This window comes from Sebastes fasciatus, chromosome 20, assembly GCF_043250625.1.
Source record: "Sebastes fasciatus isolate fSebFas1 chromosome 20, fSebFas1.pri, whole genome shotgun sequence".
NCBI classification, from domain to species: Eukaryota; Metazoa; Chordata; class Actinopteri; order Perciformes; family Sebastidae; genus Sebastes; species Sebastes fasciatus.
In genome coordinates this window covers 18,762,718-18,783,324 of record NC_133814.1, presented here as the reverse complement: position 1 = coordinate 18,783,324, position 20,607 = coordinate 18,762,718, and the positions used below count along the sequence as shown (strand labels likewise).

General features: G+C 41.8%; 1 protein-coding gene and 1 long non-coding RNA gene across 5 annotated transcripts in view; one reads left to right on the top strand and one right to left on the bottom strand.

Moving 5' to 3' along the window:
• The window catches only part of LOC141758623 (uncharacterized), a 95,969-nt gene that overhangs the window by 69,377 nt on the left and 5,985 nt on the right, over positions 1-20,607 (bottom strand). The gene's annotated exons all lie outside the window — the stretch shown is intronic.
• chst15 (carbohydrate sulfotransferase 15) overlaps positions 1-20,607 on the top strand; it is a 41,159-nt gene that overhangs the window by 19,220 nt on the left and 1,332 nt on the right. For all 3 annotated transcript variants that reach the window (XM_074620206.1, XM_074620207.1, XM_074620205.1), the window contains exons 2-7: positions 3,732-4,320; positions 6,522-6,861; positions 12,213-12,356; positions 16,720-16,876; positions 17,889-18,045; positions 20,147-20,294. In XM_074620206.1, coding sequence (XP_074476307.1) covers positions 3,880-4,320; positions 6,522-6,861; positions 12,213-12,356; positions 16,720-16,876; positions 17,889-18,045; positions 20,147-20,294 — 1,387 coding nt within the window. In that variant the 5' untranslated portion in view covers positions 3,732-3,879. The remainder of the gene's footprint in view (positions 1-3,731; positions 4,321-6,521; positions 6,862-12,212; positions 12,357-16,719; positions 16,877-17,888; positions 18,046-20,146; positions 20,295-20,607) is intronic.

Here is a 20,607-nt window from a genome sequence, read left to right as displayed (position 1 = left end):
TTTATGCTAGAACAGGATATACACCAGCCAATGGGAGTTTTCACAACCTGGCAACCAAAATGTTTGTCTTAATAATGGTTATTATTCATCTATAAAGCATTGATAAACAATGCATTATCCATCAATAAAGCAATAACTTACTTACAATAAACCCTTATTATAAATAGCTACTAATCTCTCTTACAAGCCGTGGTCAGAGGAACTTAATCATGTTGGAGGTGCAGAAATAAATACATCCATCTTCATTGAGGAAAATGTTCAAATCCTCACTTTTTCACTATTATTTGAAGGTTTGACAGCAGAAAAAGGTAAATGATGCAACCTTGTGTCCTCTTTGTCCACTGCCCTCCAGCCATATTTCTGTTCTAGTTAGTCTGTTTCATCATGTTTGATGGACAGGAGCAACGTATTTGCTTTATGAATAGTGCAGATCTGTCAAGCTGCCAGTCGCCCACTGCTACAGTTAGCTGACTGATTGATTTAGATGCGAGTTCCCTTGAGGATGACATTGTCTCGTCAATGACGCGGCCTCTTTTTCCGCTTTCTGTCCATCTTTCTTTTTTTTTTTACCTCTCACTCTCCATCTTTAACCCTCGTGCTCTCGTCTTCCTTCCCTTAATATTAAACAGCCTTTAGCACGAGCACCTCATTGACTTCAGCCTTGATGAAGGACACAGAGTCAATAAGTGCTAATGGCACGACGACTACAGATGAGCATATATGCTCATCGGTAGCAAACAGTGGGCTTGTTACTGACGTGCAATCCTGAAAATGTCATCCTACTCATAGCGCTTTGATTACGCAGTGTGTCCATCATCTCTTTGATGGAACAGGACATCTGACCTGCAGTAATTACATTTCTGGTAAAAGCAAAGCTCTTAGTTTTTTTTCTAAGCTTTCATCACTTTGGGAAAATTTGAGCGTTTTGTTGAAATTACAGACTGTTTTACATAACAAGAAGCACATGAAGACTGCTTGTTATGGCGAACTTTTGTGCAAGACAAGCACTGATACACCATCTGTGGCGTGCAAACTTTAATTGAAGTAGATATTGTAATTTAAAACTAATTACTCTCACTCGCCATATAAATATATTAGGGTTGTCAAAGTTAACACGATAATAAAGCGTTAACGCATCTTGCGTTTTTTAATTGACCTCTTAAAAATCCGACGGGCCGCCGATCTTTCGGAGGTTGTAGTGTACTCAGTTTTAAAGCTAGAGTGAAGATACTGCCATTATATGAAACTAGAAAACCTAAGGAATGGCCATGGCCATTTTCAAAGGGGTCCCTTGACCTCTGACCTCCAGATATGTAAATGAAAATGGGTTCTATGGATACCCACGAGTCTCCCCTTTACAGACATGCCCACTTTATGATAATCACATGCAGTTTGGGGCAAGTCATAGTCAAGTCAGCACACTGACACAGACTGCCTGTTGGGCTGCAGTTTGTTGTGTTATGATTTGAGCAAATTTTTTATGCTAAATGCAGTACCTGTGAGGGTTTCTGGACAATATTTGTCTTTGTTTTGTTTTATTAATTAATTTCCAATAATTAATATATACATACATTTTCATAAAGCAAGCATATTTGCCCACTCCCATGTTGATAAGAGTATTAAATACTTGACAAATCTTCCTTTAAGGTAAAATATGCAATTAATTTAATCATGGGATTAATTGTGATTAAATATTTTAATCAATTGACAGCCCTAAAATATATATATTTCTTTTGGAAAGTACTAAATATAATCCTGCTAGGTTCATTTCCTGGCTCAAAGATACTAGAGTTACCGCCTCGCGGTTGTATGGTTCTGACAATCAGTCAAGTTACAGTTTACATCCATGTCTGTCCAAGTTGTCATCACTTCATCATTTTATCCTGTCAGACATTTGTGTGAAATTGTCATAATTAGCATATGAAGTATTGACTTATGGCCAAAAACTTGTTTTGTGAAGTCACAGTGACCTTTGACCACCAAAATCTAATCAGTTCTTCCATGAGTCCACGTGGGCGATTGTTCCAAATTTGCATAAATTCGCTCCCAGTGTTCCTGAGATATCACGAGAATGGGACGCACATGAGGTCAAAGTGACCGGCGCGGAGGCATAAAAAAAACAGTATTATCTGACTGTGTTCTTGCATTGAGCCCTTTATTCTTCAGCGCTCTCTTTTTCACTGACTGAAGTTGCCATCAGACAACTTCTTGAGGGCTGGAAATCCATCTTTCCAGAGCACGGCTCGTTATTTCCCCACCTGTCTCCTGGAGAGACTGTTGCTGTGGGGGTGACACCGAGGGCCCAGCTGGGGGTAAATGACATTGCTTGAGCAGGTAGGCAGGCGCTCCTCCAGCCATCCTCTTATCAGCTCTGCCGCAAGCTCCATGAATACAGAGTTGTGAGAAGGGTGTGGGCGATGGGCGGCGGCGGCGGCGGCGGCGGTGGGGGGGCAGACAATATCAGCAGTCGTGGTGAGGAGGAGCGATGACTCACTTCCATAGGGCCCTTATCTTATGATGTATGCGAGCCAGATGCAGGTGTAACATACGTCAACGTCAGGCCTGTATCCATGCAGTTTCAAGGCTTCGGCCGAACATCCCACTCAACCTCTGAGAAGTGTCCTAGACCCTCATCTCTGTTGGCTCTTTGTCATTGTGCTGTGATGTATTCACCGCCATCGTGTTGGCTCAGCTCCAGACACAAAGAAAGCCTCAAGGATAAAACACGTTGCTGCTACAGGAGCATTATCATTAAAAGATCCCCAATTCTTTCGCCCTTTAGACATTGGCCATCCTTTTATCTGTGGGCGACTGTTGATCCATGTGACTTCACAGTGAGGAATACCATTTTCTGATAATATAATCCCTTCTCCGGTCCAGGCCGGGGTATCTCTTATATTCGTGTCTCTCCCCAGGAGAGTCTGACACGCAGCAGCCTCGTAGTTTCTAGGCTGAATGCATCCCTCGTCCTTATCACTCCCTCCACATTGTTGCACGGGGAGGGCGGGAGGATGGGCCGGGAGGTTGGGGAGGGCGTTGCTGTGCTGTCTGATTAAAACAGGAAGCGTAAGAGGAAGTCGCTGAAATTAGTTTAACCCCTGCAAAATGCGATTGTGACTCAATTATTAGTCACAGTGAATCGAAATTGTGTCAAATCTTCCATGAAGCGAGTTTACAGGATGACTTCACAGTGGCATTTAAGTCGTCAATATTCAGAGCAGACACATTTCTGTCACCGTTTTTCTCTCTACTGTCAGTTATTTTTCTTTTGTTCAGCCTGAGGTGATATTGCCAAAACTTCAGAGGGTTTAAGTGAAATTCCCTCCGGCTATCTAATCGTTTGACTGCTTTCACAAAGCGGCATTATTTTGTGATTTTCTGATGATGTGCTCTTGAGGTATGAAATGTACATTTGAAACTAAAATGGAAAGAATTTCAATCAGTGCCTGGCCTTGTTTGCGACCTGGTTCCCAAATGAAGCAGATACACAAATGCAAGTCAGCATTTTGAACAGGATGTGACTATGACTTTATTCTTGTCACAGTATTATATCAATCAAACTTCTGGTGCATCTGAGGCAACTTTTTGTGAATGTGAAACAGGAAGCCTCAGCTACACAGACAAAGTGTGGGTGGAAACAAAGGGTTATATCAAATAGTTCTGAGGTTTTAGAAGTTGCTGCATCAGCCCAGGCATGAAACAGTGAGTCAATGTCTTTTTCCTCTTAATAGGCAGGCGTCAGAGGATGAGGTGGGCTGGTCTCCACTAACCCATCATGGATATCAACTATCAGCCATTCCCCCGTCCCAAAACCTCCTGTCCTGTTGGCTCCCGCTCCATAACGCCGTCCTGTGTCTGAGCTGTGACACCTGGGACACCATGACGCAGATGGACTACAAATACAGCCTGCTGGGCTCCGCGGCGGACGACTACCGCAAGAGGCCGTTGCTCCTGCAGGTGGACGACACGCCCATGAACCTGTTCGCGGTCCTGGAGGTGAAGCGGGAGCTGCCGAGGCGCTGGAGCACCCTGGGCTGCTTCCGCAAGATCCGGCTCTACAGCTTCCTGTTCGGCCTCGCCGTCATGTTCCTCATCATGGCTTCGTACATCCTGACGGGAGACAAGAAGGGTCTCCTCCTCACGCCGTCCCCCTACCACTTCAGCAGCCTGGTCAGCCCGGGACCTTTTGCCTTTAACCTCTCCTCAGTCAAGGACTACGCACATATCAAACTGGTGGTGAAGTCCATCGCGTCCAAGGTGGAGTTTCGAAGCAGCCGACAGCTCCCGGAGTTCAAGGCGCTGGTTAACAGTGAGCCACATGTGAGTATATCCGTCCTAATACATTCAAAGAGATCTTAAGGACGCACATTCTATAAAAAAAATGATTTTGTTATCAGATTGATTGCGGTAATGAATACCTCAGTGTTTTATGGTGTAAATGTTATCTTTCTATTCTCATCATAACACAAACATGGCCCTGCCTGATATTGATCTCTCTTTTAATTGACAATCACAGATGTGTCTTGAAGCGTAATTAAATGCTAAGTGAAAAGGTGATTCAAATCAGTATTCATGACTACATGCTGTCTACACTGCGTTCAATACAACTACACTGTTGCTATTCCCCACTGGTTGCAGTTTCTAATTTAATTTATAAAGAGATAAAACTGCTCTGAAAGCCTTGTATAACACTTCATGTCGCACCAGATAATTGCATATGTCTCCACCAATTTTTTTTTTTACAGAAGGGGATTTAAAGCTCAAAGTCATCCCACTGTCTTCCAACACATTGGCCCCGTGGCTTCCCCTCGCAGTGTCCGTCTCACCTCAAAGCCTGCTTCTATTAATTGTTAATCCTAATGATAATGGCTTGTGCTAGGGCTATTTGCAACATAACTAATTTCTTATTGAACCAGCTAATGAATAGGAGAGTGTAGCCGCGGGACAATCAATACCACGTCTGTGGATGGATCCGGCATTAATTGTCCTTAAAGTAGACATGTCTCACAGGGAGTGAGCGGGTCATAGTAACATAGGGCCTTTGTTGTGTTTGATCACCAAAAACACTTGTGAAATGTGAACAGAAAAAGACTGTAGGAAAAGTGTGTTGCTACACTTCTACAGTTGAAAAGATGGATCTGCTCTACTGAGGGCTGGCTGCATGTATACTGCTTTCAGAAAGTGTTATGACAGATGTTCTTCTTATTTTGTATTTTTTGCTTGAATCCAGCACATTGGATTTGAAATGAAACAATGAAACTATAAAGTTTAAGTGCTGAGCGTGTCCAAATCCATACTGGATAAACAGTAAAGGACTAATAGGTTTTTTTAGGGCAGTGCATCAGGGCAAAGTTTGAGTTTTTTATGGCCAAACAGTGGAATGTTCTTGGTCAGTGGCCTGACCTCAATCCAACTGATCATGTGTTTCAACTGCTGAGGAACAGACTGAAGGCAAAAAGCCCCAAAAACAAGGAAAAAGTTTCAGTACAGGCCAGGCAGAGCATACCCAGTAAAGACAACAAGGGTGTCTGCTGTTGTCATTGAATGCAAATGATTTGACACCAATATTAAAAGAGCGGGTCCACCTTTCTAATGGAAATGCCCACATAGCCGTTATTAAAAAGCTGTGACGAAATCAGAATGAGCTGTGCTAAGTTTGTAAATAGCCTAACTGAAAGGCTTAGCTCGGATTTTCTGAAGTGGGGTCGCATGTACATTAGAGCTGTAACGATTAATCAATTAGTTGTCTACTATTAAATTAATCGCAAACTATTTTGATAATTGACTAATCAGTTTGAGCAATTTTTTAAGAAAAAAAAGTTTAAATTCTCTGATTCCAGTTCCTTAAATGTGTGAATATTTTCAGGGTTTTTTACTCCTCTATGACAGTAAACTGAATATCTTTGAGGAAAAGTTTTTAGAAAGTCATGGGAAAATGTTGACACTAAAACATACACACTTCGACCAAAATGTGAATGTTTGGATTTGAATAGATAAGGAACACCACTGGAAAACCTAGAAAAATCGACATAATGGAAGCGCCCTTTAAGTTTATGTTGACTTTATGTTCACTTTCTGTCTCCTGGAGGACTGTGGATAAGAATGGCTACGACTCCCACACTGTTCATCTGATGTGGATGTGAATAATCTCACATGAAAAGTCAAAACTTTACCGTGAAGTTAAGAGCCAACACAACAAAAAATGGTCAATTTCTAAATACTGTCTGACTGAACTGTATTTGCATGTATATGTGCATTCACTTGTGTCAATACGTCTATGCATCGAAAGCCAATTCACTGCCCCTCTAGAGACTGTATCCTCCTGCACAAACTTGCAGTGTGATCCTACACAGATGGTGTTTGCCTACCTCAGCCAAAACAGTGGCCTGTGCACATAAATAAAGTTTTTAAATTGTTGGAACAAACCTCTTCCTTTAATGCGTATAAATAAATAACGGGGAGGTATTTATATGTACTGTGACTCAGAAGCTTAATGCAGCCTGCTTTCTTTGCTTTTACAGATGTTTTCTGCTATCCCCCGCAAATTCCTGCCTGGTGTGAAGAACCCTTGCTGGTATGAGGAATATACTGGGAATATCACCTCGGACCCATACAGGACAAACTTGTACGCACGCTATTCGAGGCGCTTCCGGACGGTTTTTCAGCACTTGAGGAACACTTTCCGAGAACACTTGTTTCACCACGATGGGAAACTCTACCGCATGCGGTGCCTTCCTTATTTCTATATCATCGGCCAACCAAAGTGTGGCACGACGGACCTGTATGACAGACTGAGGCTGCACCCGGACGTCAAGTTCACCACTTTCAAAGAGCCACACTGGTGGACCCGCAAGAGGTTTGGTGAGTAAAGAAAACTATAATTTGTTGTGGTAGAGGCCTTCATGCTGCTACACAATAATGACAGCCCGAGAGCATTTAAAGTGTGAAACGTGACTCTCTACAGTATTTTATTTTGGTAAAGCGAGGCTTCAGGGGGCATCAGAAAAGCACTTAGTGACAGATGTTTGAAGAGGGGTCTCAGCCTCTGTTTCATAAGCATGATTACATTTATCTCCTATATACTTACTGTCATCGTGTTGTGAAGATGTGTGGATTGTAGTAACTAAATTCCATCCATTTAATGCCAGAATCGATATATTTGCTTCATTTGAGTCTATGCGGAGGTAGAAGGAAGTTGCTGAGTAATGTGACGTCATATCTGTTCCATATCCGTCACCAAAACAGACCGCAGCCGGCCGCAGCGAGCCAAAACGAGAAAGTAGAAAACGGCGGAGGGTCCACGTGGATACGACCTGCACCCTCACATGTTAAATCCAAAGTGGTAAACATGACACATACAGTAAAGTATGGAAACAATTTGGGTTTCACACATTGCCAGGAAAAGAAGAGCTAGACATTATGGCTGAAGTTACATGCTAAATCTGTCATGGAAAGGAAATTTTATCCTATTGCGGTAACGTGCAGTCAAGCCAGCCGTCACTCTCATCTCCGTGGTCAAATCGGCTGACGCTACAACTGTAGAGCACCCATATACTGACATTTATGTTAAATGCATTCAAGCTGACCATGGATGTATAAAGAGAAAGGAGCTGACGGGAGAGGTAGCGACGGACTTGGTGAAGTTACCGGAAGTATACACGTGTGACAAAGGGAACTGTATATACAAAATACATATATTTAGATAGTCATTTAAATGCTGAACTACAACTTCACACTAATGTCAAGCTGAACATTTTTCTACATCAAATATACCAAAAGCTGCAGCGTTATTATTATTTCTAATAGTGTGAAATCTAGCTGGATGTGAGCCCTGAATGTGACATGAATTAAGTATCTCTGATGCACGCAGTTCAATCTCCCGATGCAATTAACCGAGAAATGAATATTCAAGCACCATTTTGTGCTGTGCATAAGAATAAACAGTTTATTTTCTACCTGAGAGTTGTTGGCCCCCAGATTTAGGCCTCTAATGGTGCATTTAAGTTCTTTATTTCCTCCTACATTCAACATTTTTAACTCTAATCGTCTTTTTTTTCTGTTTCCCTCCCCCCCTCCTGTGTGCTTTGACACCCTTATCATCATCATCATACCACATCTTACCGGTGCAACTTCCCCATCCTGATATACATACGTAAATGGTTGAGCTCATGCGGTGGCTGTGCTCATTAACAGCTCAACTAGGACGATATGCAGAAAAGATCTAGACTAACTGTTCTTCACCACCATCTGTGACATAGATTTGTCTCTGTGGTAGAAACGACTTGAAAAGAACACGTGAAAAAAACGGCGTGTGAAGCCTCCTTGTACACTTTGAACCCACGTGTGTGTGGGTGCACCGTTTCCTGCACTCAAACACTCGTTCCTTGCCACCATGAACTTTGCTTCCTTTGGCTTCTAATTCTTGCTTTATTTTACACCTTCCTGGCTGCTCCCTCTTTGCACATTTTGGATTTTATACTCTCATTTAAAAGAGTAACAGAGCAATCATACGTTTAAATAATTACACAGCAAATCATTTCATTTTACGAGGGAGCTGTTGCATATTTCACAAACTCTTAGAGGCATAATTCAGGATGTTATTTCTCTCTAGTTTTAGGGACTATTTGCCAATTGAGTCTGTGGAGACTTATGAATTATCACATAATCACTGGCTCGTTTCAGTTCTGACTTTTTAGACACACACAACCTACTGTACTACTACCACAATCCTGGCTTACGCTGTTGGTTTTCATGGAGTTTGAACAGGTGGTAATTTTCTCAAACAAAGAGATAAACTGCGCGGAGAGGTAAGCGCCGCCTCGCAGTAGACATCTGGTCGTATGGCGGTTCTGTCATCTGAATGTGTGGATGCCATCGTGTGTGTTTGCTTCGCCATGTGTGCATCTGTGATGTTAAAAGAACCGCCACACCACCACAGATGGGATTAAAAGCCATGCGAGATCTGGGAGTGAGACTGTATTTGGATGAACTGAAAACAAATCCAACCCCCCACTTAACTTGAAGATGCTTTGTTTTACTGCTCCTTTGGTTTGATTTGGTGACTTTTTTCCTAATGACACTAAAAAAAGCATCTTAGATAGGAAAGTCTTTTAGGGGTGTCAATCGATTAAAATATTGAATTGCGGTCAATCGCATGAGTGTCCATAGTTTATCGTGATGAATCACAAATTAAATTCGAATTTTTTATCTGTTCAAAATGTACACACACACACACACACCCCTGCGCTGACAGAAAAGAGCCAAACTGAACGTACCACACACGTTTTACAGGTAGTAACGTTACTACCAGGCAGCGCCTGTGACGGTTAATACAAGGGAAATATATATTTTTTAAGACAGGACAAATAGTCGCATAAACTATTCGATTATTTATTATTTAACTTCTATTCGAAAAATCAAAAATCATGACCCATCCCTACTATGACTTGCCCCAAACTGCATGTGATTATCATAAAGTGGACATGTCTGTAAAGGGGAGACTCGTGGGTAACCATAGAACCCATTTCATTCACATATCTTGAGGTCAGAGGTCAAGGGACCCCTTTGAAAATGGCCATGCCAGTTTTTCCTTGCCAAAAAGTATGGAGCATTATTTAGCTTCCTTCGTGACAAGCTAGGAAGACATGGTACCTATGGATTCCTTAGGTTTTCTAGGTTCATATGACACCAGTATCTTCACTTTAGCTTTAAAACTGAGCCCCCTACAACCTCTGAAATATTGATTGGGTTAATACGTTAAAGAAATTAATAGTTGCATTAAAACAAATTTGCGTTAGCACATTAACTTTGACAGCCCTAATGTTTTTCTAAATCAATGTAGTTGATAATTAGTGCCCAGGCTAGCAGCAACATTTTAAAGAAACTGAGATTCTCAATCAGTCTTGTATTTTTGCTCCCAAAAGAAGGCAAACCATTATTCTCAATACCTACTATGCCTTTTGTTTTCTTTTATAACTTAAACAGCCATTAAGACTCATGAATAATGGAGAGTCTTCAGCAGCTCAAGAGGCTGGCATCAGGAGTGTGAGTCAGTGTGTGTGTGTGTGTGTGTGTGTGTGTGTGTCGCTAATGTGCATTTGCTAAGAAATACTAGAAGAAGAAGAGAAAAAAAAAGTGAAGAGCAGCAGTTAAACTGTAGGGCACCGATCTGTTCAAAGTCAGCTCCGATTATGAAATCGGAAGCAGATTAGATAATGACTTTATAGCGAGTTGAAAGACGCATAGTGTGTAGATTATCTCCCAATTCTCCTTTAAGAACAGCAGCTGCATTATCACATCAGTGCAGCGTGATTTTTTTTAATGGTAATTTCTTACAGCGGAGAACTTATTCTTGACTGATACATACATTTTGTTTTCGCCCGGAGCTATCTGTCTAAAAATTACTTAATGATTTTAATCATTTCACCCAGCGGGGGTTGGCGTAATACTTGTTGAAGGAGCAGCAAACAGTATTGGCCACATTTATTTTTAAAATTTCGTCCAAATTCTCACTGCAAAAAAATCAAAGGAGGCTTAACCGTCGCAGCCAAAACGATCCTTTTGAAGTTCATCCAGTGGCTGACTATGCCACTAATCCCTCTCGAGTCTCGCAAAACCAAACCGGTGGATTGATCAGTCTGCGTGCAATACGTGTTTTAATGAGTCATGTTCAGTTTGAGTTGATAATTATTGGAAGCTCATAAAGCTGCGGGATGTGAATGAATTGTTCGCCTTGTGTTTTCTGCAGCCTGTGATGTTGCGTAGCAGCAAATGCAGCTGTATCCCAAGGACATAGGTCCCTCTCAGTTATTGCCCCCCCCCCCCCCCTCCTTCCTCATTCATCCTTTCATCTCTGCTGCCACTTTCCTTCTCTCTCTCTCTCTTTCCCTTCTAGTGTTGCTCTTACAGCTATGTGCTGGTAATCAGCACTTTTCTCTTAAGACATCCTTTGAGAACACTCTGAATTCAAATGCTCTTGTTTTGTATTTATTTATTTCATTCCTCCCTCAAGGCTCCACTCATGCGATGCAGTGAAAAGGTGATTTGATGCGTCACATAACTTTCTGAGAGGAGCAGTTTGAATCTTAAGCAGATGTGTGCCCGCCGTATACAATGCCCATCAAGAAACACAGAAAATTGTGACACTTCATATCAAAAAGCAACGGGATGAAAACAAAGCCCCGAAGCGAGACACGCGCGAGCGCCATCACACCTCATGTAACCGTCCTGGATTAGTAATGATGCAGGCTGGGTGTTTGGAGAGTTTACTAGAGTTTTCTAATCATGTTTTCCTTCGAACTAGAGAGCGGTGTTTTACTGTGACACCATCAAAGCATCACAGATGCCTGAGCTACCTCATTATCCGTATGCTGCATGGATACTCCTGTAAGCCCTACCCTGAATCTCCACAATTGCAGAGTAAATTGTAATTATACTGCAGACCACAACAGCTCAGATTGAAAACACATTTGCAAAGTCCTGCATTTAAAGCATTAACTTGACATTGGCCCTTAATTGGAAACAGGGAAAATTGAGCGGAGACGGTGTTCCCAGCTGATTTTGGATTGATCTGAACCATAGACTGTATATAAGACATGGACGTAGTCACCGTGACGTCACCCATTGGTTTGTGGACTGCTGTTTTGAAGAATACACAATATATCGCCTTTCTTACAGTATCGCAATATATCGCGACATAACGAATCGTAACGCCTGTATCATGATACGTATCGTATTGCCAGATTCTTGCCAATACACAGCCCTAAAGCATACCCTACTTTATTGTCTATTTGACTGTAAATGGGACCATAATTTACTAAATGAACATCATGCTGTATTGAAGAAGACTTGAAACTAGCAATTGTGACCATAAACAAATGTTACCAATGTTTACTGAGGTAATAAATCAAGAGAGAAGTAGGGTCATTTTCTCATTGACTTCTATACAATCGGACTTCTTTTTGCAACCAGAGGAGTCGCCCCCTGCTGGCTGTTAGAAAGAATTAAAGTTTAAGACACTTCCACATTGGCTTCACTTTTCAGACCCGGAGGTTGCCCACTGGTGTGATCAATGAAACACACGGATACACACGGATGTCAGTGCTACAGATTCCCACCCAAACCATGTCTGATCTGAAGTAAAACATGCACTATAAAGATGTAACTGTACCCCACAAAGTTTATCTATAATCCCTGTCTTCTTCCTCCCCCAGGCATCATCCGTCTGAGCGAGGGCTTTCATGATCGATACCCAGTGGAGGACTACCTGGACTTGTTCGATCAGGCTGCTTACCAAATCCAGGGCAACCTCACAGCAAATGCCAGCGGAAGCCCCAGCCAACCTAACATCATCATAGGTAAGCAAAGTCAATTCACATTGGTGGTACTAATAACCTGTGTGGTATCATTTGCAATCAATTGCATTCAGTTTAAATTGCGCCTCACAAATGAATTCACTTGTGAGCATGTCAGCTTCACATGTATGCACCTGTCTTCCCATTTGGTAACCAGTGGTCAGTGCAGAGGTTAAGCTTAAAATAAATGTTAAAAGCAACCTAAAACATGGTGTGCAAGGGTCAAAGCCACAGCATCTGTAATGTAGAAAATATTTTGTTGATTCTTTCTTTGGATTGACCGTTAATGATAATGAGCTGCAGTAACTGCTGCATCTGGCGAAAGGAAGGGTTGAGTCACTATTTGTGGTGTCTTTATAGACTCTGGTCTATATTCCCCCTTTTAAAAACGCAATCCACTTTTATACTTTCCATTTCTTTTGTATAAAGGGCGCTGGTTTACATAGTTTAAATCTAACTGTTAAAGTCTGCGACTCCAGGGGTTTATTATAATAGGTACTCCAATGTCCCGGGCCGACCCTAAGGATCTGAATCAGGGCATATTTTGATGGGTTGGTATTGACTGAAATAAAGCCAATCAAATTCCTGTTCTTTCTTTCTCCAAAAGAGTGATACGTCTTCTCTCTAGCTGATCACATCACTCATTTCAATGCGTCAGATAAATATAATCTAGGGCTGTCCTCGACCAAAGAAACTCTTAGTTGACTAACACTTACACGATTTTGTCGACTAATCGATTAGTTGATTTAATCGACAGACCTGTAAAACTGAGTTTCTCCACAAAGAATCACACAAAAGCACCACTTTAAATCTTGTGTTTACCAGAGATGTGCTCATAAATTTCTTGGAAATAAGTCATTCAGCAAAAAAAAAATAAAGAAATCTTAGTCGACTAAAACTGAACACCGAAACGACCGTCGACTTATCGATTAAAAGGGGACAACCCTGATAAAAGTATGGGATCCAACTCTGTAACGGCAGATACCCAATGTTAAAAGGACTCTGATCTATGCCAAAAAAACTTGATCAGGACGTCCCTAATCCAGTGCCTGTATTTGGAATACAAACAAACTGAGACTCCACCAGCCCCTTGTTATTTTTTTTACAAAATCAACCACTGCCAGACACTGACCCTTGTCCAATCCCAATCTAAACCTGAGCCTAATTTAATTATATTTATAATATTAACAATAGCCTTTTAACTGTAACCCAGAAACTTAACCTCAAATACTAAGCAAACAAAGCAAAGCATCATGTGAAACTCAGCAAGCCTTTTTGGTGGCACACTATGACAGGAAGTTGCACAAATCTGTTCCAACGAAGCTCCTCTGATCTATTTCAGCATGATTATCTGAAGAGTTACATTAGTGGGAAGCTAAGAGAACAAGATACAGTTGATAGCGTGTAAAACACAGTCAACCCGCTCTCTAATCAGATCTCCAGTCAGCTTTAATTGCACAAACATTTCCTGTTCAGAGTTATCTCTGCCTTCCTGTTTTGCTCGAGTGTCACATCATGTCAGATGTGACATGACCCTCCGCCGTATCATATTAGTTACTCAGGTCATGTATCAGGCGCTGGGATCTGTGTGTGTAGACTGACAGTACTCTGTGCCCTCGTCAGGCTGCAGCCAATAGCGTTTGGCTCGGGGGAGAGACCTGTCACGGTGTCGCTTGCCTGGAACTTCACTTGTAATCTCTCCTGCAATATTACAAAGCTGCTATTAAAGCAGCGGGTAGTGAGGCTGAAGCACGGAGCTGCTCCGTAGCAGCCGCTCTCACTCCAGCGAGTGACGATGATTTTAAAGAGAGTCCTAAAGAGAGGGCTCTAACAGCTTTGTAATACTGGACTTCCTTCTGCTTCACTTAGCCACTTCACTGAAGTGCCTTGTAAAAGGAATCATTGTTTTTTTTGTGTGTCAGGACAGCAATAATATCCGCAGCAGGGTGGAGAAGTCTTACAAGCCTCCGTCCTCTATCTGCATATCCTGCTTCCATCCGTCTCTGTCTTTTCCCGTCATCCAAACACAATCTCAAAGAGCTGCTCAGCCTGAAGAAAAAATTTTCAACAATGGCCTTTTCAGACTGGACTGAGTTGGTGCATTGAGCGCAGCTTAGCATGCCGCCCTGTTTTGTTTCCCCCTTTAAATAAGTAATTCTTGTAAAGGAGGGGGGAGTGTGCCAAAGCCCTGCTCAGTATTCACACCATGCCCTGGGTGAGCCCAGCAAGGTGCAGGCCTGTGGCCAGGATCTCGGGCTTCTGACTCTCTTCAACCGCCGGCCAACACCGGAGGCACGCCGGTCTGGCGATTTGTTTGCCCTATTACGGCCTCTCCCCGCGGAGCAAAATAAGCCCTTTTAATGGACACCGAGACCTTTAAATAGACTTGATCACAGTGTGTATTATTTCAAACATAACAGCATTAGCAGCGATCCTGTTTCACTCTCACCGTACGTTGTCATCGCGGAAAATAGGCCCTGGCTATCATCCCTTTCTGTGAGGAAGGGAGGCAGATAAGGCCTGTGTTGTGTTCCCTCCAAATACATCACAGCTTCACTTCACAGATAAGAGGATAATGAAGGCACAGACAGCCTAATGAATCCTGGATATCATTTCTCAGCACAGCCTGATAAAAGTTTCTGCTCTCAAAATTGTTTGAGAAAACAACGTCCTCTGACTGGTTATGAGCACCGGTATACTGTCACTGCAGTCTTTCTGCAATTTTGCTCACAGCTGGAGATGTCATTGCTCTTGCTTTTTTTTTTGTTTTTGCACTTTGCTTAAGAAGCTTTTGTTTTTATTGACTTGTCGCATGTGTGTTGGGAACACGCTGTGTCTGTTAGTTACAGCCTCGATTCAAAGGCAATTATAGGAAGAAGTTAAAACAAACTTCCATACATTTAAGGCTTATTACTGTATGTTTTTCTGAAGAAGCTAGTTGGGGAATTGATCCGTTTATACTTACAAAAATGATTGAAAATCAGATAAAACAATAACACAAAACTCGATAGCATTTATATTTCATTTGTGTTTTCTCCTCACATTATTCTTAATTTTCTGTACTGTCAATGTCACATGAGGGTCTTGGTTACTGTAAACTGAAACTGCAAATGTCTTTTTGAAGCAGGAAACATAATTTGTCAATGCATGAGGACATGAAATGCATTTGGAAATTGGTTTAAACTAGAGCTGCAACTAACAACTTCATCTTCATTATCAAAATCTGACGATTGTTTTCTTGATTGATCTAATAATCGAGTCTAGAAAATGTCAAAACATAGTAAAAAATGTCCATCATAATTTCGCAGTGCCCAAGATGATGTCTTCAGATTAGAGCTGCAACAGTTAATCGATTAGTTGTCATCTATTACGCCAACTATTTTGATAATCGATTAATCGGTTTGAAAAAAATTTTAAGACAACATTTTTTTTTTTTATTCTCTGATTCCAGATTCTTAAATGTGAATATTTTCTGGTTTCTTTACTCCTCTATGACAGCAAACTGAATAGCTTTGAGTTGTGGACAAAACAAGACATTTGAGGACGTCATCTTGGGCTTTGGGAAACGCTGATCGACATTTTTCCCCGTTTTCTGACATTTTATAGACCAAACAACTAATCAATCAATCAAGAAAATCGACAATTAAAATAACCGCTAGATGCAGCCGTACTTCAGATTGTTGGACCAACAGTCCAAAACCCAAAGATATTTCTCAATATTATAAAAAAATATATATATGATAAACAGAGAAAAGCTGAAAATCCTCACATTCAAGAAGCTTGAACTAGGTCTGTCCTCGACCAAAGGAATTCTTAGTTGACTAACACTCATACGACTTTGTCGACTAATCTATTAGTTGATTTAATCAACAGATTTGTAAAACTGGATTTTTTCCACAATGAATCACACAAAAGCACCACTTTGAATCTTGTGTTTACCAGAGATGTGCTCATTAATTACTTGGAAATAAGTCATTCAGCGTGAAAAATGACTAATCGACTAAAGATATCTTAGTGTACTAAGACCAAAATGACTATGACTATGACTAAGAGGGGGGCAGCTCTAGCTAGAAACATGAAATATTTGGTATTATTGCTTGAAAAATGACTTAAACTATAAGGCTAATTATCAAAACAGTTGCTGATTAAGTATTCGATCGATTCGTTAATTAATTGTGGTTTAAACCAATCTGCTGCGTTGAAAAAATCTGGTGAAAATCTATAAAACAAAATGGAAATAATGAGCCTTGCGTACGTTCAGTTACACACATCAAATGCAACAACAAAGAGGGGAAGTTTTGTTTTGTTTCTACATAATTGTATGTGGGCATGTTTCTGTTTGAACCACTGTGGGTGTGTTTCGCAGGAGAAGCCAGCGCGTCCACCATGTGGGATAACAACGCCTGGGTGTATTTCTACGACAACACCACAGAGGGGGAGCCTCCCTTCCTCATCCAGGATTTCGTCCACGCCCTGCAGCCTGATGCCCGCTTCATCATCATGCTCAGGGACCCAGTGGAGAGGTGACACTAATCTCTTGTTTTACTGGCTCCTCCCGCTACACATATACACTGAAAATGCACGCCAGCAACGATGCAGACGCAGCTCTGACACGCACACCGCCACCACCTTTGTACCTCCATCACAGCAGTTTACACTGCAGATACAGACAGATACTTTCCATGTTTACAGGAAACAACAGAGCTACTGTCACAGAGGATGCGTAGCCTTTTACTCAGCCGGGCTGTCACATGCTTTTCATTATGATGCCTTTATCAGAGAACTTACTGCTGAATGCCTGCGAGGCTTTCTCTTTAAACTGGGGTTACTTTATGCGGTTAACATTGATTTTTTTACATTAGAGAATGTCTGAACATGACGCTCTCTATAAATGTTTTGTCCTAATATTGAAATGTATTATTTGACATTACTCCATCTGTATTCACATTGCTATTAAACTGTTAAATAGCATTCACAATGATTATGCATGTTGCCATAAAAATTATTCTCAGGATCAATATCTTTCTCCACATCATGGCATTTTTTTGCTCATAAGTTCTCAGTCCCAGGCTTTCATATTCTCTTTTAGTTGGCCATCATTGACATCTCCAGCTGGAGATAAAGCACTCTGTCATAAACTGGTTTTAATGACCACTTATTTGGATATTGTTCATTCAGTTCTATGAAAACTGTCATCGAATAGAGAATGCTCAATACTGCATCATTTCAATGGCAGTCTTATTAGTGCAATAGCCATCAAGTCCAGTCCAAGGATGACTACTCAGTTAGTTATATTCATCCAATTTGTACCACTGGAAACATCTTCTGAGCTGTAAACTATATGTGATTAATCACAAATTGTATCTTAAAGGGAGATTTGTCAGGTATTTAATACACTTATCAACATGGGAGTGGGCAAATGTGCTTGCTTTATGCAAATGTATGTATATATTTATAACTATACGACTGCCCTAGTAAAAACATGAAAAACAATGGGTTCAAACGTGTTCACGTAACATCTCTGTTGTCTTGCAGGCTCTACTCTGACTACCTTTACTTTGGTATTGCCAACAAGTCTGCAGAAGATTTCCACGAGAAGGTGTCTGAGTCGCTGCAGCTATTCGAGGGGTGCCTTACGGAGTACACAATGCGCTCCTGTGTGTACAACACTACTGTCAACAACGCCATGCCAGTGAGTGTACCCTCCTTCCCTCACCTCACTCCTTCACGCTTTTGTCTTACAGCCCTGCAGAAAACTGCAATTTAGCGACCAGCGTATCAGCTGGTGGGAAGAAAGAAATAGAAAAAAAAGGAGTGAAAAAGACAGATGGAGTGAAATCCACACTTCATTAGCACATGCTAAAGCTTGCAGGGTGGACTTTATGAAAGGGATTGGCAACACTGTTGAGCCATCGAGCGGGGCAGTGTCTAGAGACGCTCTTTGTACCAGAAAACCAAGTGGTGTGAACTTCCCTCTTACTCAAAGAAAAGACCAAGTCTTAGTGTCAGGCAGTGCAGGGCCCCAGTGTTGGGCCCCTGGCCAGCTTTTCCCATAGTGCCTTGAGGCAGGCTGGCTGAGAGGGGGGAGTAAGGGCCCGTCCTCTTTTGGCTCCCCCTCCAGGCTGCCTTATACTCAGAGGTCCTCCTCTCCAACTGACAAGCTTTATGGCCCTCCGGGAGCATGCTCACTCTGGCGCTGGCCTAATTGTCCATCCACTAATATCTCCTCAGAGTTATTAGACCATGCGAAAAGCATTACAGCTGTCCTTACAGCGCTCTCTCATGCCTGTGGCTCCTCGATAAAAGTTTTAGAGCCCAGATTAGAGTCTGCGGAGAAAAGACGAATAAACACCAGCATGAGGACACCATTGGCCTTCGCTGTTGCACCAAATTGATTTAACAAAAAGGAAGAGTTGGCCTGGCCCGCAATCATTTATTCTGAACGGCCCTTCAGTTTTGCTAAAGAGGCAAGAGGACACAAAGACAATTCCTCTCCCAGTAACAAGGTATTTTGTTTACGCCTATACTGTTCTGCAATGAACTGTCACATGGGAATCTAAAAAATCCATTTCAACAACAATTAGGCTACCTGCAAAACGCTCCGGTGAAATCTCACAACAAGATCAGCAGCCAATTTATTTTTTTGTGGGGAATTAATTTTGTGAAACACCCATCACAAGTTCCCAAGGTGACATCTTCAAATTGCTTGTTTTGTCCAACCAGCAATCCAAAAATCCAAAGATAGTCAACTTGTGATATAAAACAGAGAAAAGCAACACATCCTCACAATTGAGAGTCTAGAACGAGCGAATGTTTGTCACATTTTTGAAAATGTACGATTAATGGATCACAGTAATGAGGTGAAACAAACTACAACTACATCATGTAGGGGTATAAAGTGATTATCTGGTCCACTGGTAGATGGGGATGCAGGTTTCTGATTCAATCTTTCTCAAATCCGTCAACCACTCACACCACATGATACCAGCCAACTTGATATCATGCTAAAGCGTTTAATAGACCTGCCTGTTCACCAGAAGAGAGCGTGTCAATGTCACGTTTTGGTTCACAGAGACGTGAATATTACATGCCTGTATTAATGTGCAGTACCAGCAGGGGGCAACGTAGCTACTCACTTACGTTCAGGCAAGAAAACCACTTAGTTAGGTTAAGGGAAAAAGTCATGTTTGGGCTTAAAATAAGTACGTAAACTAAGTAAAACATGTACGGGAACAACAAGTACAAAAACACATGACAACCAACACGTTACAAACAAAATACCAATCTGGAACATGGGTTTTCCGCTTGTGTTTCAGCAGTCTTGTGTTTGTTGGACCCATCCAACTCCCCACCCGCCTACAATAAGTGGTCTTTCTCACTAATATACTACATAACTAGCTCTGAAGTTAGACTTTTGTCTACACAACAGGTGACAAATGTCACGGGACAACCGTCACTACAAAACACTGCACCAGGCGTGTAATTTTTCACCTCTTGGCGACTGAAAACGTGACACTGACACACATTCTTCCGGTAGACAGGCAGGTCTATTACACACTTTGCCGTGAGACTGGGCTGTACCAGCACACATGCCCACACAGTGTCTGGCATCACCTAGCCGTACGCAAGAGGAAGATGAAAGAGAAAGCTCCTTCCGTCTTCCCCTCCCTCCCCTGCTTATCTCCTTAAAGACGTTTAACCATGCACACACCCCCGTGTCCCTCCGCTAAGGAGGAAGTTTCTTAAATAGAGCTCAGTTATCTCACATTGATTCTCCTGTTTTGTGTCCTCAGGTCAGGTTGCAAGTGGGCCTATACATTGTGTACTTAATGGACTGGCTGACCGTCTTCAGCAGGGAACAGATTCTGGTCCTGAGGCTGGAAGACCACGCCTCTAACAGGAAATACACCATGCACAAAGTCTTTGACTTCCTTAGCCTGGGTGAGTAAGAAACACATCCCACCATATGATCCTGGTCTGTAATCATTCCCTCTGGTGGCTCTGATCAATATAATTAACAGATCACTAAAGATGTAGGGATATGTTAGCGTTTCAGCCACGTCTGCATGTAGTTAAGTATTCATAGGAGGAAATTAGGGTTATTCTAATGTCTACCATGTTAACAAAGAGCAGAGCATGTACTGCATTAGGACATTCTGTTGATTTTTAAGTCGTGTATAGCCTGCTAGCTTAGAAATTTCCCTCAGATGCTGTTCTGACTTTCGTACATCTTCTGTACTTTCTAGGGGTTCAA